This window comes from Lepidothrix coronata, unplaced genomic scaffold (assembly GCF_001604755.1).
Source record: "Lepidothrix coronata isolate B3197 unplaced genomic scaffold, Lepidothrix_coronata-1.0 Scaffold27, whole genome shotgun sequence".
Lineage (NCBI taxonomy): Eukaryota > Metazoa > Chordata > Aves > Passeriformes > Pipridae > Lepidothrix > Lepidothrix coronata.
In genome coordinates, this window is record NW_016690207.1 from 4,654,330 (window position 1) to 4,669,409 (window position 15,080).

General features: G+C 51.4%; 1 protein-coding gene across 6 annotated transcripts in view; it reads right to left on the reverse strand.

Moving 5' to 3' along the window:
- Positions 1–15,080, reverse strand: part of LOC108494865 (protein CEPU-1) — a 358,720-nt gene that overhangs the window by 22,429 nt on the left and 321,211 nt on the right. For all 6 annotated transcript variants that reach the window (XM_017809846.1, XM_017809849.1, XM_017809847.1 and 3 more), the window contains one exon: positions 4,050–4,175. In XM_017809846.1, coding sequence (XP_017665335.1) covers positions 4,050–4,175 — 126 coding nt within the window. The remainder of the gene's footprint in view (positions 1–4,049; positions 4,176–15,080) is intronic.

Here is a 15,080-nt window from a genome sequence, read left to right on the forward strand (position 1 = left end):
TTGTGCCCCTGGCCCTGGCATGGCAGGATAACCACACTTTGCCTCCCCCTCATTACTGCTGAGCCATGCCTGCTCCTCCTGGGACAGAGGCTGCCGAGCCTTCATCCCTCCTGGAAGATCCCTCACTTCAATTCCTTGGCACGTTTCCTGAGCTAAATGGGAGGCATGACGAGTCTCGTGTCTGCAGCACAGATAAATATCCCCTGGACAGCTCAACATGGTGCCACTCGCTCTGCCAGGGCTCTGGCGTCACCCTGAGCCCGGCAGCCCGGGATGCCAAGAAATCCCAGCCTTCATCCACTGAGAAAGGAAAACTGGTCTGACAATCGCCATGACAACATCAGAGTTACCCCAAAAAAATAAATAAAAAGCCCAGTAACTATGGAAACACCTGAGTGACCAAAACCAGGCTAGTAACTAGACCTCGCTGCAGTTTACAGATGGCATTGGCACTGCAGGGCTGTGATACATCCAAAGCCTTGGAAACATAGAGATGCTCAGCACCTAAGGGTGCAAAATGAATGCTCATGGGCACACACAGTGCTGCCTTTCAGACCCCTGAAGCCAAGTCCTCTCCACAAATTCCACCTCCTCTGGAAAGATGCTGCTGCCTTCCTGCTGGGTGTTACATCCAGACCATGGTTATCCACATCCTTCTCTCCCTCTTTGCCTTTTTCCCCTCTCTCCACCCTGCTGAAGATGCCTCCCTTGATTGCCATCTCAGTAGTCTTGGCCTGACAGGGGTGCCAAGAAGGGATGGAACAGCCCCATCCCATGCCAGAGCTTGGCATCCCCATATGGTTTTGGTGAGCTGCGTTTTGAAGCCTCAGTGCCTGGCAGCTCAGCTGACACTTGTGCTGCCAGTTGGAGCAGCCAAGCCCAGGACAGAGCCTCAAAGCAGTTAGGCCTCCTCTGGAGAGGCAGAAGAAGCTGAGACTCCACCAAATCCTCTTCTTTTTCTGCCTTAGCCTGTTCAGCTGCATTAATGGGAGTTGCTGTGGGTTAGTACAGCATTAGTGGGAGAAGAAATAAAATAGGACAGAGGGGGTGAGGCAGAGGGACAGAAGATAGACTGTACACATTGGTTGGACTGGTCACGGGTTTAAAAAATCCTTCTCCAGAGCCAGCATCCTGCTTTTGCTCTTGGCAGGAGATGGGCACAGGTAGGGCCAGGCATCATGCAAGGCTCTGATCAGTGATGGAGGCACTGATGGGACCAGCACTCTTGTGATTCACTGGCAGAAAACTCTCTTGCTCAGGTTCACTCAGCTCTTGAGTTATCCCATGAAAATGCTCTCCTCAGCCCAGCTGCAGGAACTCCCCCAGCCCCCAAACCAAACAGAGCCTCAAAAACCAGCCTCCCAGAACATGGCAACAACTGCAGACAGGAACATTCAGCAGAGTTCACCAGCCTAAGCCACTAAACACATATTCATCAGAGCAGAGAGGGAACAGCTGAGTGGTCGGGGGAGCCTGGAGTGGCTGGAAAAGGGTCTCCAGTGGGATCAGTCCTCAGGGAGCTGTGCTGCTCTGGGTGTAAATCCTCTGAAGGACCTGATCATGCGCTGCCCTGGTGAGCAAACACTCTTATTTACTCCATTTCCCCCCAGGAGCTGTGCAGTGGGCTCCCAGCTGCCAAGGAAATAATAAACCCCGTGAAGTGCCTTTGCACGGAGCAGCAGCAGCAGCATGGGATCAGTCCTTCAGCTCCCGGGGTGCCCGTGCCTGGCACAGACAGCGCTGGCACAGCCTGTCCCCAGCGATGTCGGTGAGAGCTGCTTACCATCCGCTGTGTAAACCCTTAAATTATGCACCAGCACTCCCTGAACCAATTCTCCCTCATCCCTTTCCTCCACCTCTCCAAGCGAGACGGAGGAAGACGGCGAGAAGGAACAGGAGGCGTCTCACTCGACACTTCCCGTGGGACGAGTAGTGGACCAACAACTAAGAGAGAGGCCAGCAGCAAGCTTTGGGTTTCACTTGCTCCCAGCTCTCCAAATTAGAGTATATCCTACTAGGAAAAGGGATACCATCCTGGCACCTGCTATAGCACCTCTATGCATCTTCCCTGGCTCTCATTTCAGTCCTCACGCTTCCCATCCTCGTCTTTGCTGCGTGTGGTGAATGCAAAATGGGGAAGTAGAGGTTCCCCTTGGTGGCTTGGCAGATCCATAGACAGAGGAGCTGCCCATGGAGATGGACAGCCATGGAAGTTGTCCTGGCTCACCTCTGGGCTCAGCACCTCTCATCAGCAGGAGACCAGGCTCAAGTAAATCTCTGTGATCATTTGTTCCCTTTGAGTTTTGAAAGCAGAATGCCTAATCATGGCCAAAATCAGGAAAGAGCTGCTGCTGCAAATTACACAGCGCCACAGGTAATTTCTGATTAGCTCACTCTTCCTCTCCTGGTGCATCCTCAGTTTCCATAGCAGCTAAGTCCTAAGTAAAATGGAAACATCTGGTTCAAGCGCAGGTAAAGATTCCCTGGGGAAAAAAACCTGCTGGATGGCAGCAAACACAGAAAATAGCCCTCGTGAAAGACAGAGGCATCAGGAGCTGGGAGCCTGGTTAGGAGAGGATGGATGGTGTGTGGGAGAAGGCAGTGAGGGGCACGGGAGTGGGAGAAGAGGGTCCTGGGGGAGCTGGAGAGGATGTGGGAAGGTGAGTGGAGCTGTGGGGAAAACAAGATGCATGTGACAAACAGGCGGTGAGGAGGCTGAGCAAAACAAAAACATGTTGTCAGGGTAGACAAGGGGAAGAGGAGGAAGAAAAGACTTTGAGGTGGGAGCACATGGACTGCCTCAACCATAAATGCTGCCTGGTGGTGACAACTTTGATTCCATAGAGACACTCAGGGGTGGGGAGGAGCACACGGATCTACACCCTGAGTTTCATCAGTTATCCATGCAGAGACCTCAACTGAAGACATCTTGCTGGAAGCAAGATCACCTACAGTGGATGAGGCAACACGTGCACTGGGGGAACAGTTTTTACAGAGACTCCTGTCGGGGGAAGGGGCTGAGATGCCACCAACTCAGCTCGCTCTGTGCCTGGGCTTCGGGGAGTGATGGATCAGGCCCAGCCGTTCCCTCCAGCGCAGACAAACGGCAAAAAAAAAATCAATGGAGCTGCAGCGAGACAGCTCAGCCATCGCCAGGCAGCGACAGGAGGAGCGGCCACGGCGCCATCCGTCACTGCCACCCCTGCGCCGCCTCCTCCGGCCGGACAGCCCGGACGGGTGTCCCCGAGGAGAACTCGAGGCAGTTGTCTGCAACAACAGCCCACAGCGGTAAAACCTCAGGGGAAACACGACTCTGAGGTGGAACTGAAGCGCTTAGACAGGATCAGAGGAGCAGAGCCAGGCAGCGACGCTCGGCCGCATGGCTCATCCCAGCCAGAGCCCCCCGGATCCCACCCCCAGCTCACCCACGAGATCCTCGCGGCCACGGGGGGATAACAGGGCAGCAAAATGCAAAGCAGAGGCCAAAAAGCAGCTGGGGAAAGGGTTTGAAATTATACGCTCCGGAACGCATGGGAATTTGCTTCCCAGCAGTCACACCCACACAGTTCTGCTGAGGCTTTGCTTACCAATTAACAAGGCCACCAATTAATGCTTCATGTGTTTTCCTGCTCATTTGCATTATTTACAATCTTCCTTTGAAGCAACGTGTAAGAATTGCCTGAAAACTTCTCAAAACAGGGCCAGACAAGCACGCTGAATGCACAGTGGGGGTGCCCCGTGCAGGAGCTCCACGATCCTCGTGGGTCCCTTCCAACTCAGGGTATTCCCCGATTCTCTGAGCACAACAAACCCAACCTGGCACCTACAGCCAGTCCTCCACCTGACCAAAACCATAACCTGTCCTTCCAGACCACCAAGATGGATGTTCCTCTACCAAAGTCAACAACTCCTGCATTCAGTCACATCTTTTCCATTCACTTCACCTTCACTTTGCAACTTCACCTTCACCAGCCACTGACGCCTCTCTGGCTGCTCACAAATGCTGCTGTGCCCCTCCCAAAATATCTCTGGGAATGTTTGGTTCTTACCTTTGGGTGAGATATGTCTCCAGGTGATTGTTGGATCTGGCCTGCCCGTGGCTATGCAGGTGAGGCTGACGTTGCCGCCCTCATTGATGGAGATGTCAGGAGAGATCTCGGTGATTTTTGGAGACACTGCAATGACGCAAAGAGGAGAAGGAAATTAAAACCAGTTCTGCTCCAACTCAAATCTCAAGCTGTGGGTGACAGAGACTGTATTTCCCTCCACCTTGACAAGCTATGCAGTAGCCCATCAGTCTCATCAGACTTGACAGGAGCTCACAGGGAAAAGAGGGGGCAGAGAAGACAGGGCTGAAGTGGGAAAAAATTGTAGCCAGAGGGGATTCAGCCATTTTAGGGAGGCTCGAGAAGCTCCTCCTCAGCACCTCCACAGTGTGTGAGACAGTGCTTCTTCCTATCCCACTTCCAGCACTCCTTGTGTCCTCTCAGCCATGACAAACCCTTCCCAGCAGAGCTGCATCCCGAGAAAACACCATCCACCCCTTCAAACTCCTGCAGCTGTGCAGGATCTCTGCCAGGCCCTTGTAACCAGAGAAGCACCAAGAGAAGCTGGGCATGGAGACAATGAGTCTGCCAAGGAGCCTGTAAGTTCTACCAGCGTGCAAAGGAAGGGAAATTCCATGGGGATGGAAGCCATACCACTGCACTGGCACTGCCATCATGAACACTCAAGAGAGGGTCAGATCTCAGGAGTCCAGGACTAAGGAGAGGACAGGGGGAGATGAAGAGGGGGCTGGAAAGGGATGAGGAGCAAGCAGGGAGCACTGGGCTCCTGTTGCTGTGTGAGCAGAGGACACGGTGCGGCTGCCAGGGAGGGCTGAGGTTTCCAGGAGCACCATGGTGGGGCTGTACAAGGAAAAACGATCGGCTGCTCTTATCAGCCTGCACCTGCAGAACATAATAAAGACCATCACCTTCCTGGGTTTATTTCCAAGCTTTCTCGGGAGCCCAGCAGTGGATTGGCCCCCGCCGCGGCGCTTTGCAGGAGAGGCACAAATCACTTGCAAAGCATCCTGCTCCTTCCAGCCTTCCTGGGCGAGCCCCATCCATCACCCCGCCCCCAGCTGCAGCCCAGACCGTCGCAACACCCCTGTTCCTGGCTTGGACCCCTCACTCCTGAGCATCCCTTCCCTGCCTCTCCCCACCTCCCACACCTTCCCGGGCTGCTCCGAGCCGGAATGACTGCAATGGCCTTGCACGCAATGCCTCTGCTGTGCAGGTAAGTAATTTATTGATCCGTAAAGCACTCCAAGACGCTCTGGAAGGGATTATGTCATGCCAGTGCCGTGCAGTAAAATAAAAAATGATGGATTTTTTGTGAACATGATGGTGATTTAGGGTTTGTAGTCTGAAGTGTAGTTAAAGTACATTTTAAGTGGAAATCAAGGTGGGTAATGAATTATTCTCTGTTTTGAAGGGCTTCTGGGAGTTCATTTTTTTTGCTGCTCTGGGCACAATGGCTAATCTGCTAATCATGCACTGGAGAACAACTATGGATCAGATGCTCCCAAAGTGGGGGCTCTGGGGCAGGACAGTGGAGGGCAAGAAGATGACACCAAAAGAAACATTAATATGCATCGGTGTCATTAAGGGGACAGCACAGCTCTCCTGGGGCCACCCAGAGCTGGGAGATGCTCTGCCCATGGCCAGGTATTCCACTGAGGAGAAGCAGTTAATTACAGCAGTGCTCTGATTACCCTGCTGTGTTCCTGCTGGGACTGCCAGCCAGGAAATCCACGTGTGCTTTAAAAACATGAAGCTTATGGGCTGGACAACAAAAATAGGCCATGGTGGTATTACCACTGCCATTTTGGAGAGGTGGGAAGAGACAAGCACAGACAAGTGGATCACCCACCATTGCCTGGGAAGCACCAATAGCTTCCAGCTCTAAGTCCTGACAAACTAGAGCAGCATCCGTAACCTTTAATGTGCTGTTTGCTGCATCACAGAGGAACCCTTCTGATGTTTTTAACTGCTGAATCCACCTCGACCCAATTCAACTTGTTTTGCAGAGACTTTAAAAAAAAAATAAAAAATTAAGTCAGACTTTGAGCTGCTACTCTGGAACTGCACAGGCAGGTTTGCTCCCACCCAGGAGAGAGAAAAGAACTCAAGTGACCAGATTACAAAACATAATCAAAATAAATTAAACTTGGGTTTCATTGACAGGACAAGGGGGAATGGTTTTACCTGAGGAGGGTTGATTTAGAACAGATACAAGAAGTTTTTTACAGTGAGGGTGGTGAGGCCCTGGCACAGGTTGCCCAGAGAAGCTGTGGCTGCCCCATCACTGGAAGTGCCCAAGGCCAGGTTGGACAGGGCCTGGAGCAACCTGGGCTAGTGGAAGGTGTCCCTGCCCATGGCAGGGGTTGGATTGGGTTGTTTTTTAGGTTCCTTCCAACCCAAGCCATTGCATGATTCTATGAAAAGCAGCTCAAGCACCAAGGAAAAAGCCCACCGGAGTCCAGCAAGTTCAGGACACTCTCAGGGAGATGCAATTCCCTGTGTCCCATCTGGAATGAGAGGAGGCAGGAATGGCTGGGAAGCAAACCAGAGGAACAACATCATCGGAGCTGTTAACTAACCCTGGAATGAACTATGCAGTGGTAGGATTTAACACGGTGGGTATTGTATGCTAATTAAATGTTTGAATATTTAACCACACAAACTACTCTAAATGCCTTTCTGGAGGCTGAACAGGTGTGTTGTAAAGCCTTTACCACACCGGGGAGGGAAACCTTAATAAAGTGATCCAAGAATATATTTAATATTATTTAACAGTCATCGCTTCTTCCATTCCCTCTGCATTAAAGGGCTTTCACCATCAGCTGCCATTTCTGCAGCACTGGGGCAGAGGAGACATTTCCTGTGCCGAAAGCAGGATGCAGATGGAGCTGTGCCCCTTTGGGAATGAATAAATAAATAAAGCTAAGTAAATGCAGGCTTCCCAGGCGGGAACCCTCTCCTTGCGGGCAGTCCTTTTGTGTTCAGCATCTCCCTTGCTCAGGAGTGATTAAACATGGCAGTGTTGGCCAAGCTGCTCCAGTGACACAGCACAGACTTCCCCAGAGGCAGGATGGTGGTTTATCCATCCAAATTCTTTTTCCCCTCCCTCCCCAACCCTGCCAGGGTGCTGGGGGAGGTCTCTGGGCTGCTCTCAGCCCTCCACAGGTGCCCAGGGCGTGCCCCCAGCTTGACTCCTCGCACACATGGAGTCCCCAGGACAGAAAGCAGCTTGCTTAAATATTTAACCAAACCATCTGGCGCGTCACACGTTCGAGGGTGTTCAGTCAGGTGATATATGTCCTTACGGAGCCAAGCATATGTGCTTGCCTCCACAGATAGATTCCCTGGCGCACAGACACCCTCCTGCCACTGGCACAGACAATATCCCTGCTATGCTTTCACCTCCAAACACCCGCTCCAGAGCCAGCACAGGTGCAAAAGCTCACTTATCCCAAGCACGTACCCCACGGCAGCGCTGCGCACGGATCTTCATCTCCCGGGAATGCTGCAGGGCTCCCCTTGCACCTACACCACCTCCTCTGCTGCCTCTCCCACGACACTCACTGCAGGACTGATCCTTGATTACTCCTCCAGCTGCCTTTTATAGCTTATCCCAAATTACATAAACGTCCCCAGCTTTGCCTCGTTGCTCAGGCCCTGCCATCTCCATGTGATCACCTCCCCACCAACCCTCCTGCACGCATGACCCTGCTGCTTGCCTGGGCTTCCCTCTCCCTGACACCCCTGGCACCCCAAATTTCAGCCATGCATCAGGCAAGGAATCCCCTGAGTACAAGAGAAGTGGGGATGTGGAACAACCTCTCCACCAGAGACTGGGAAGGAGACCTCAGATGAGCCTCACCAAGCTGGGGGCCTTTCAAGGAGTAACTGCATATTTTTGCCTGAACCACCCCCTTTCTACCCACTTTTGGGAATCAAGGAAGTAGTGCAGAAATACACCTGTGACCTTCCCAGACCTGCAAACCCCTTCTGGTGTGGCAGTGAGGCAGAGCAGGTGTTATCCCAGAGAAGGGGACTCGCAGCCCCCGGCACAGCCTGGGAGCGAGCAGCTTTCCCGGGAAGCCTCGCAGTGCCTGCTTCCCCTTCATAAAACATGCAAACCTCCATCTTCCAGCACGAGTAGCATCTGCTCCAGATCAAAGGGAACAACAAAGAACAACTATAAAAGTGTCTGGAAGAAAGAAAAAGAGGCAGAGTCAGACTTGCGTTCTGCAGGCGATCTGTGATGTGCACTGGCAGCTTCCTGAGCATCAGCCTGACGCTGCTCCTGCTTTAATAACAGCTTCTTACTGCTGTCACACACAGAATTCCCTGTGTTTTACAGAGTTTGCTACCATAGGTCCTGCCTGTGGGATCTGGGGAGGGGGAGTCCTGGCTGTGCTGGGTATCCTTGCAGCAATGCTGTGAGTCAAACCAAGCCCCCACTCCAAGATTCGAGGGATCTGCAAAAGTCAGATGGGATCAAGCACAAGGCTCCAGGATTCCTACAGGTTGTAACCAGAGTGGTTTGCAGCTCCCAGGTCAGAGAAGGAACAATGCTCCAGCTGCTGCAGTGCCAGGCACCTCCATTATGCCTTCTCCCTCCTTTGTGTTCCAAAGCTTTCTGCCTTTAGGGAGCAAATTGAGAGCCCTGTGCCTTCAATTACAGGTGTGTTATAATGGGCTTTTAAATCAGTTTGTGCTGCTTTAACACAATTATAATTAAGAGAAAAGCAGAGAGGGCTTTGTCCTTGCATCATGCCAACCTTCCATCCTATCATCCTTTCATCACATCATCCTTCCATCATATGCTCCCAGCTCAGGAGCCCTTTTGAGGATGCCCACAGGGTGTGAGGAAGGGCAAACACAGCCTTAGAGCCTGCTTGGTCACATAGATTTGTACACAACCCCCTTGTGTGCTGATCCTTCCCCCCAGGGCTGCCTGGACCCCGGGCTGGCACCATCCCCCCCTTCCCATGTTTGGCCCAGCTTTGCCCAGGGATCGATCCCCCCTCTTCACAAACCTGGCAGCAGGCACAGCCGTGAAGAAAGGCGGCTGGAAACGAAGAGGACATACATAACAACCTTAATAAGCAATTAATAAATAACTAATGACAATTGCTCGTTTTAAAGCGAGGCGTAATGAGATGTGTCACACGGCACCGAGATGTGTCTGAATGATTTCCCAGGCAGGTAACGGCTCCTGTTGCAGCAAAGCTTGGAGGACACGAGATTTTTTCCGCCCGTCTCTGCAGCAGGTTATACAGCACGGCATCCCAATAACTCAGAGGAGGAGGGGGGAACCAAGACGTTCCCAATCATTCATTAGTAAAGTATTTGTGAGCGCGGGTATAATTCACCTCATAAACAGCAGGGTTTCTGCAGACAAACTTTACAGCTAAGTGCCAAAAGGGAGCCCAATCTGATTCCACTTACGACAGCATAAATCAGCAATACTGCTGCAGTCAACGAGGGATACACCAGAGTAAACCTGGCGTGATGGGAGAGGCAGGACTCCAGCACAAAGACTTTTTCCTGACTTTCAGATGGGTCCAGGTTTACCAGCCTGGAGGAAGAGCAGCTCCCTAAGGAGTCAGGGTGCTGCCTCTCTAGAGTCACTCCCCTGCCATCAAATTTCTGAAAGGATCTGCATCCTTTTTCCTACCACAAAAAGGAAGAAAACCCCTCTACCGAGCCCCAGACCTGTGGGGAATCAAACTAGAATTTGCTTGCATGACTGTTAATAAGCGGCTTTAAGAGGAGGCAGAATCCCTCGCTCAGGTCTGGGAGAGTTCTGGGCTCATGTTACAATGCCCGAAGGAAGTCGTGGCACTGCTCTGGGCTTCATTACCTCCTCTAAAATGAGTCCAATGATGCTGAATGAAAAGAAAACAAGAAGAAAGATGTAAAAGTAAAGTTTTTGCTTTATTATCCATGAAGAAATGCAGCCAAACAAGCAGTGTTTGGCAGTTCAGCTCCCTGTCTAGACAGATCTCATTTTCAACTCCACACACGCCGCACGGATCTAGTTTCCAGTTTTTGCACCCCGAGCCACCTGGGATTCCCCCTGCAAGCCAAGCAACGCCTCATGAAAGGCAGAAAATTGAAGGATCTCAAATCCTTAAGACACCTGCATCATTTTTCCAGCCTTATTGACACCTCTCCTCAAGGCACGACAGCCTCTCTCACCACTGCCTCCATGGTGACCATCACAGTGACAGTGGCTCTGTCACACCCTGCTCAGGGGACACGGGGTCCTCAGCTCCTCTCGTTCCACTGGGTGCCAGCGAAGACCCCCGTGGGAAAAGCCCCCGCGCGAGGACGAGCCGCGCCGTGCCGACGGCACCCCGGAAAGTTGGAACGCGACTCGTGGTTAATACAAGGCTTGTCAAACCCATCACCTCGAAATGCTGAATGTCTTTATTAGATTCCTTTATCTCCCCCCGAGGTCGGAGGGACACGCCGAGGTGATTCTCGGAGGAGATGTCATCATCCAGAAACTAATTAAAGGCTGCGCGGGAAGTCAGGCCACGCGCACTCTGGAGAACAAAACGCATTAGCAGCCCGAGCCGAGGAAAATATTACAAGTGAACTTCAGAGCAGAAAGGGCGAGAGAGGGATTTGACAGCAGCTCTCCTCTCCCCGTCTGTCCTCACGCTCGTCCCCACACTCCCTCGTCCTCGTTAGCGGTCCCCCGGCAGAAGCTTTGGGCTGGTGGGGACCAGCCTGGGACCTGAGGGATGCAGGGCAACAGTGGATCTTTTCTCCAGTGGGTCACACCCCGAGAGAAAATCATGATTTGTGAAATTCTGGGTTTTTTCAGTGATAGAAAAGCCTCCTTGCTGCGGGTGAACGGGCTGTAGAGAAGGATGGATTGATGCCTGCTCTGCCACAGCGCTCCTGGGCAAAACCCTCAGTCTCGTTGGGTCTCATCTCTCCATCAACACAATGACAAGGATTTCTCATCCTTGCAGGCTCATTAAAAACACATCAAGACATAAAATTATAAGATACCCAGAGCCTACGGCCACAGAGACTGGAGGTGGGGACTTTTCTGCATGGGGACAGTCCTGCCAGCCATGACCTGTGTGTAGGTAGGACTTACCTAAGACGAGGTGCACAGATCTAGTTTAGGACCTGTATCTCGAGTGGATGTGCCTGTAAATAGCCCTTTCCAGTCAATCTGGAGTCTCCCATACCAAGGAACAGCAAGTATCCATGACATTGCTCATCTGGTCCATCAGCACACACTGTCCTGCTAAAATTCTGCACAGGACCTCAGTTTCCCTCCCCCAAACCAGCCAGAACGGCCATGTCCCATTCTCCTGCTCTCCCCTCAGCCCCTGGAGAGTGGCAGTGCTCTTCCCCTGCTCCCCCCCAGCTCTCTGTCCATGAGGAACGGGCATTACGCCGAAGGCTGAGCTCTCTGAACAGCCCCTGTGCCACTTTACTCCTCAAAAGGGACCTGGCAGGAACAAAAGAGCTCAAACATCCTTTCCAAAGATAAATCAGATGCTCTAATGCAGCCTGCATCTCCAATGAATGTAGGGCAGGTGTCTCTGAAGTGAAGTATTAGTTAAAATGATGCTCTTTAAATTACATTTCGGCTATTTCAGGCAGACAGGTTGTGTGTGGGTTGGGCTGGGTTTTTTTATGATCTATCTAGAGGCTTAAAAAGACACAGAGAGAAATAAATCTCCCTTCCATTAAAAACACACTATGCTCTTGCATATTTGTTCTTATCTCGGCACTCTCGCGCTCGTGCTCTCTCTCCCTCGGCTCGAGCACAAAGTGAGTGTTTATGATTACACCTTCCACACTGACACTCAGCTAATTCAAGAAGCCATCAGCCCCTGCCCAGGAGGAGCGTGGTGCTCTCCCGCCCTCGCAGGAGGATGAGCTGCACTTCCCAAAATGCCGCTCTGGACCTGATGGCTTTACTTCAAAAACCACTGAGGTTCGTGCTGTTAATGTGGAACTGAGCGAGAGCCCCAAGTTTTGATTGAATTTCAACTCTTCTTGGATCTTCTGAGTTTATCCATGCCCATTTTGCCTCATTTATCTATTTTCATCCCTCCATTGCCATCAGTGCCTGTCCCCAGACAGTCCTTTTCCTCCCGTCCTTCCTGAGCTCCATCTCTTCCAGGTGCCTCTTTGTGCTCCAGCCACACACTTCACCTCTGCTTGGGCTTCTTCCTATCTTTGCCTTTGATTACAGTGAAAAATTAATGGATCAGGCAGGGAGCACAGCCCTGTTATTCTCTGATTAGGTGATCTGGAGGCTGCTACTTATGGCCAGACCCTTTGTTCATCTGGGAGAACAGAGTGGGAGAACAAAGCTTATGAAGTGGGAGAACAAAGCTTGTGAAGTGGGAGGTCAGCAAGGTCTGGGAGTTCCAAATGAACCACAGGTGAGGTGATCCAAGCCTCCACATGCTGCCACTCCTCCCATCCCCATGGGAACACATCTCTTGTGACCCATCCATCGCTCTGGCAGAGGCAGGTCCACCTTCCCAAAGCTGCCAGGAACTACCAGGAGGGAAAATATCAATGAGCCAGAGACTGCGATGGTGCTCACCACCCTTCCCACACCTTTAAATGTGGATTATCCCTATTGTCAAAACACCCCAGTGAGATCAGGGAGCATTATTATTCTCACTTTATGGATGGAGAAATGAGACCTGAAGACCAAATGGCCCAGAAGTGCCTGTTTGGATCAATGCTCTTTTCAGGCTCAGAAAACCGTGGAAAAGGATGGTGCCAGGACAGGTATTTCCAATGGTCTGCACGGGACGAGAGTACCACGGTTAAAAATTAGTCAGGAAGTCATAGAGACACAGCAAGATATCCACGTACACAGAGGGGCTATTAAAATTTCAATACCAAACTTCAACCCCCAAAAAAGCAATGTTTGACAGAATTAAAAGCAAAAGAAAAGGAGGAAGTGATGCTCCCACAAGGAGGGATATTGATGTGCCTGGAGACCATGGGGGCTGTTCTCCTTTTCCTTTAGGACTGCTCCTTCTTTTCCCATTTCTCCTAAATAAAGCCCTTGAGCCTTCTTCATGGCCACACTCATGCCTACGAGAATGCCAGAAAAGCCACAGGGAGTTCTCCCCCCCAGAGCATCCTTAATTTCCCTATTTGTCTTCCTAATGCCCAACCTCATCATCAGCACTGTCTATTCCCCATGTGCTGCTGCTTTTCACGGAAGGACTATTTTTACCCCATTCTTCCCATGCCTCCTTTTCCTCCCATTTAATCATTTGGAGGCTTTTTATCCACACTTTCCTTTCCTTTCTCTCCTCTTCCCCTTTCATTTTTAAAACCTGTGGTTCTCCGATTCAAAATCATTACTGTTTTTAACTTGACTCGAGCCTCTTAATTAAGTTACTTTCCATTATTTTTTATCTAGTCCATTTGTCTCCATCCCCCGCACCCTCCCTCATTCTTCCTTTTCCTCCCCAAGGCAGGCTGGGTATGAAATCTTACATTTCCATTTGGCTTACAATCACTTTGAATTTTTAAATGCTATTAAATTGGATCACACCAGTCACTGGACTGGAGTTGTCGAGCTGTGATATTTACTCGCGCCAGTCAAAGGGAAATGAAATTGTGGCTGTGCAGGGGGGGGAGGAGGGAGGCGATGGGGGAGCACAGATTTATTCTGCCCGTGGTACTTGCAAACAGGCACAATCCCTTCGGATTTCTGAGCGAGTTCAAAGGAAACTCTTACGCTCAACCATGAATGCATTGTAATGTCTTTAATAAATCAATTACTTGTTGGCAGGGAAGTGTCACTGCATCTCCAATCCTTGTAATCACCTCAGCCTTGCTGTGTTTTAAGTGAGGAGAACCCAGGGAGGGAGATGGGGAGCCAGGAGCGTCGTCGGCACAGGGCAAGGCGGGGAAAGCACCACCTCGTGCCAGAAAAGGCCAAAAGACACAGGAAGAATTTGCATCGTGTGAAAACACACACACAGAGTGATCCCCAGCACCAGGACAAGGACATCAGGGTGTCCTTGCCCATGTGTGCCTCCCTGTACCACGGAGGGACCCTCCAGCACTGCATGGGCTCACCCTTCCCAGGGCAGCTCCAGGGATGCAGAGACTTGGGAGGAACGATGTCAGCAGGCTCACTGGGAAAGGTGGTGTGGTAATAGATGCCTATCCCAGGCATTCAGCCCGTGGCAATGGGAGCAGCCCCTGCTGGGAAAGGTGGTGTGGTAATAGATGCCTATCCCAGGCATTTAGCCCGTGGCAATGGGACCAGCCCCTGCTCCTGTCAGCCCAGGCCTGAACATCCCTCACTGCATTGCAAAATAGAGTTTTCCCACTGTCGCCAAGAGCGACACAACCTTTTGCTGCACTAATTCAGGCCCTGGGTTTTGTGCTCCTCCTTCAGGAGAGTGCTGTATTTCAATTTTGCTAAAAGAGGCCCTTTCCACTTGAAAATTTGCTAAAGAGGGCAGGATTTGATTACAAAGCAGCCCTGGCCAAATGCAGCCCCTCCTCCTCCTCCTCCTCTCTCTCTGCTGACAACATCCTCCCCTCCACAACAACAATCATCTGAGCACAAACAGACAACGGAGCTTTTCAGAAAGGAATGAACTCTGGTCGGAGCCAAGGCAGGAAGGGTTTAATGTTCAGCACAGAAAGCTTGGCGAGGCCATCAATTATATAGCCCTGCTGCTGAAGGAGCGAAAAGAAGAGAATATTTCAGACAGACCCAGCCAAAAATAAAAGATAGGGAAGGAAATCACTGCGAGAGAGATTTAATTCCACGAGCGGAGAGAAGTGTTTGCAAAGGAGGAGGATCAAAGGCTGAAGCTCTCGGGCTGCCTGCGAGGAGGAGGGATTACAAGGAGGGCAAACCATGGAGAAGACATCTCTGTCTATGCCTTGTCTCAAGGCTGGTCCAGGCAAGGAGAGCCCCAGGCACAAACTGGGGAGCCTGTGGGCTGTGGGGGCTCGGTGAGTGGGAGGCTTTGGCAGAGAGGAGGGTGGATTGAG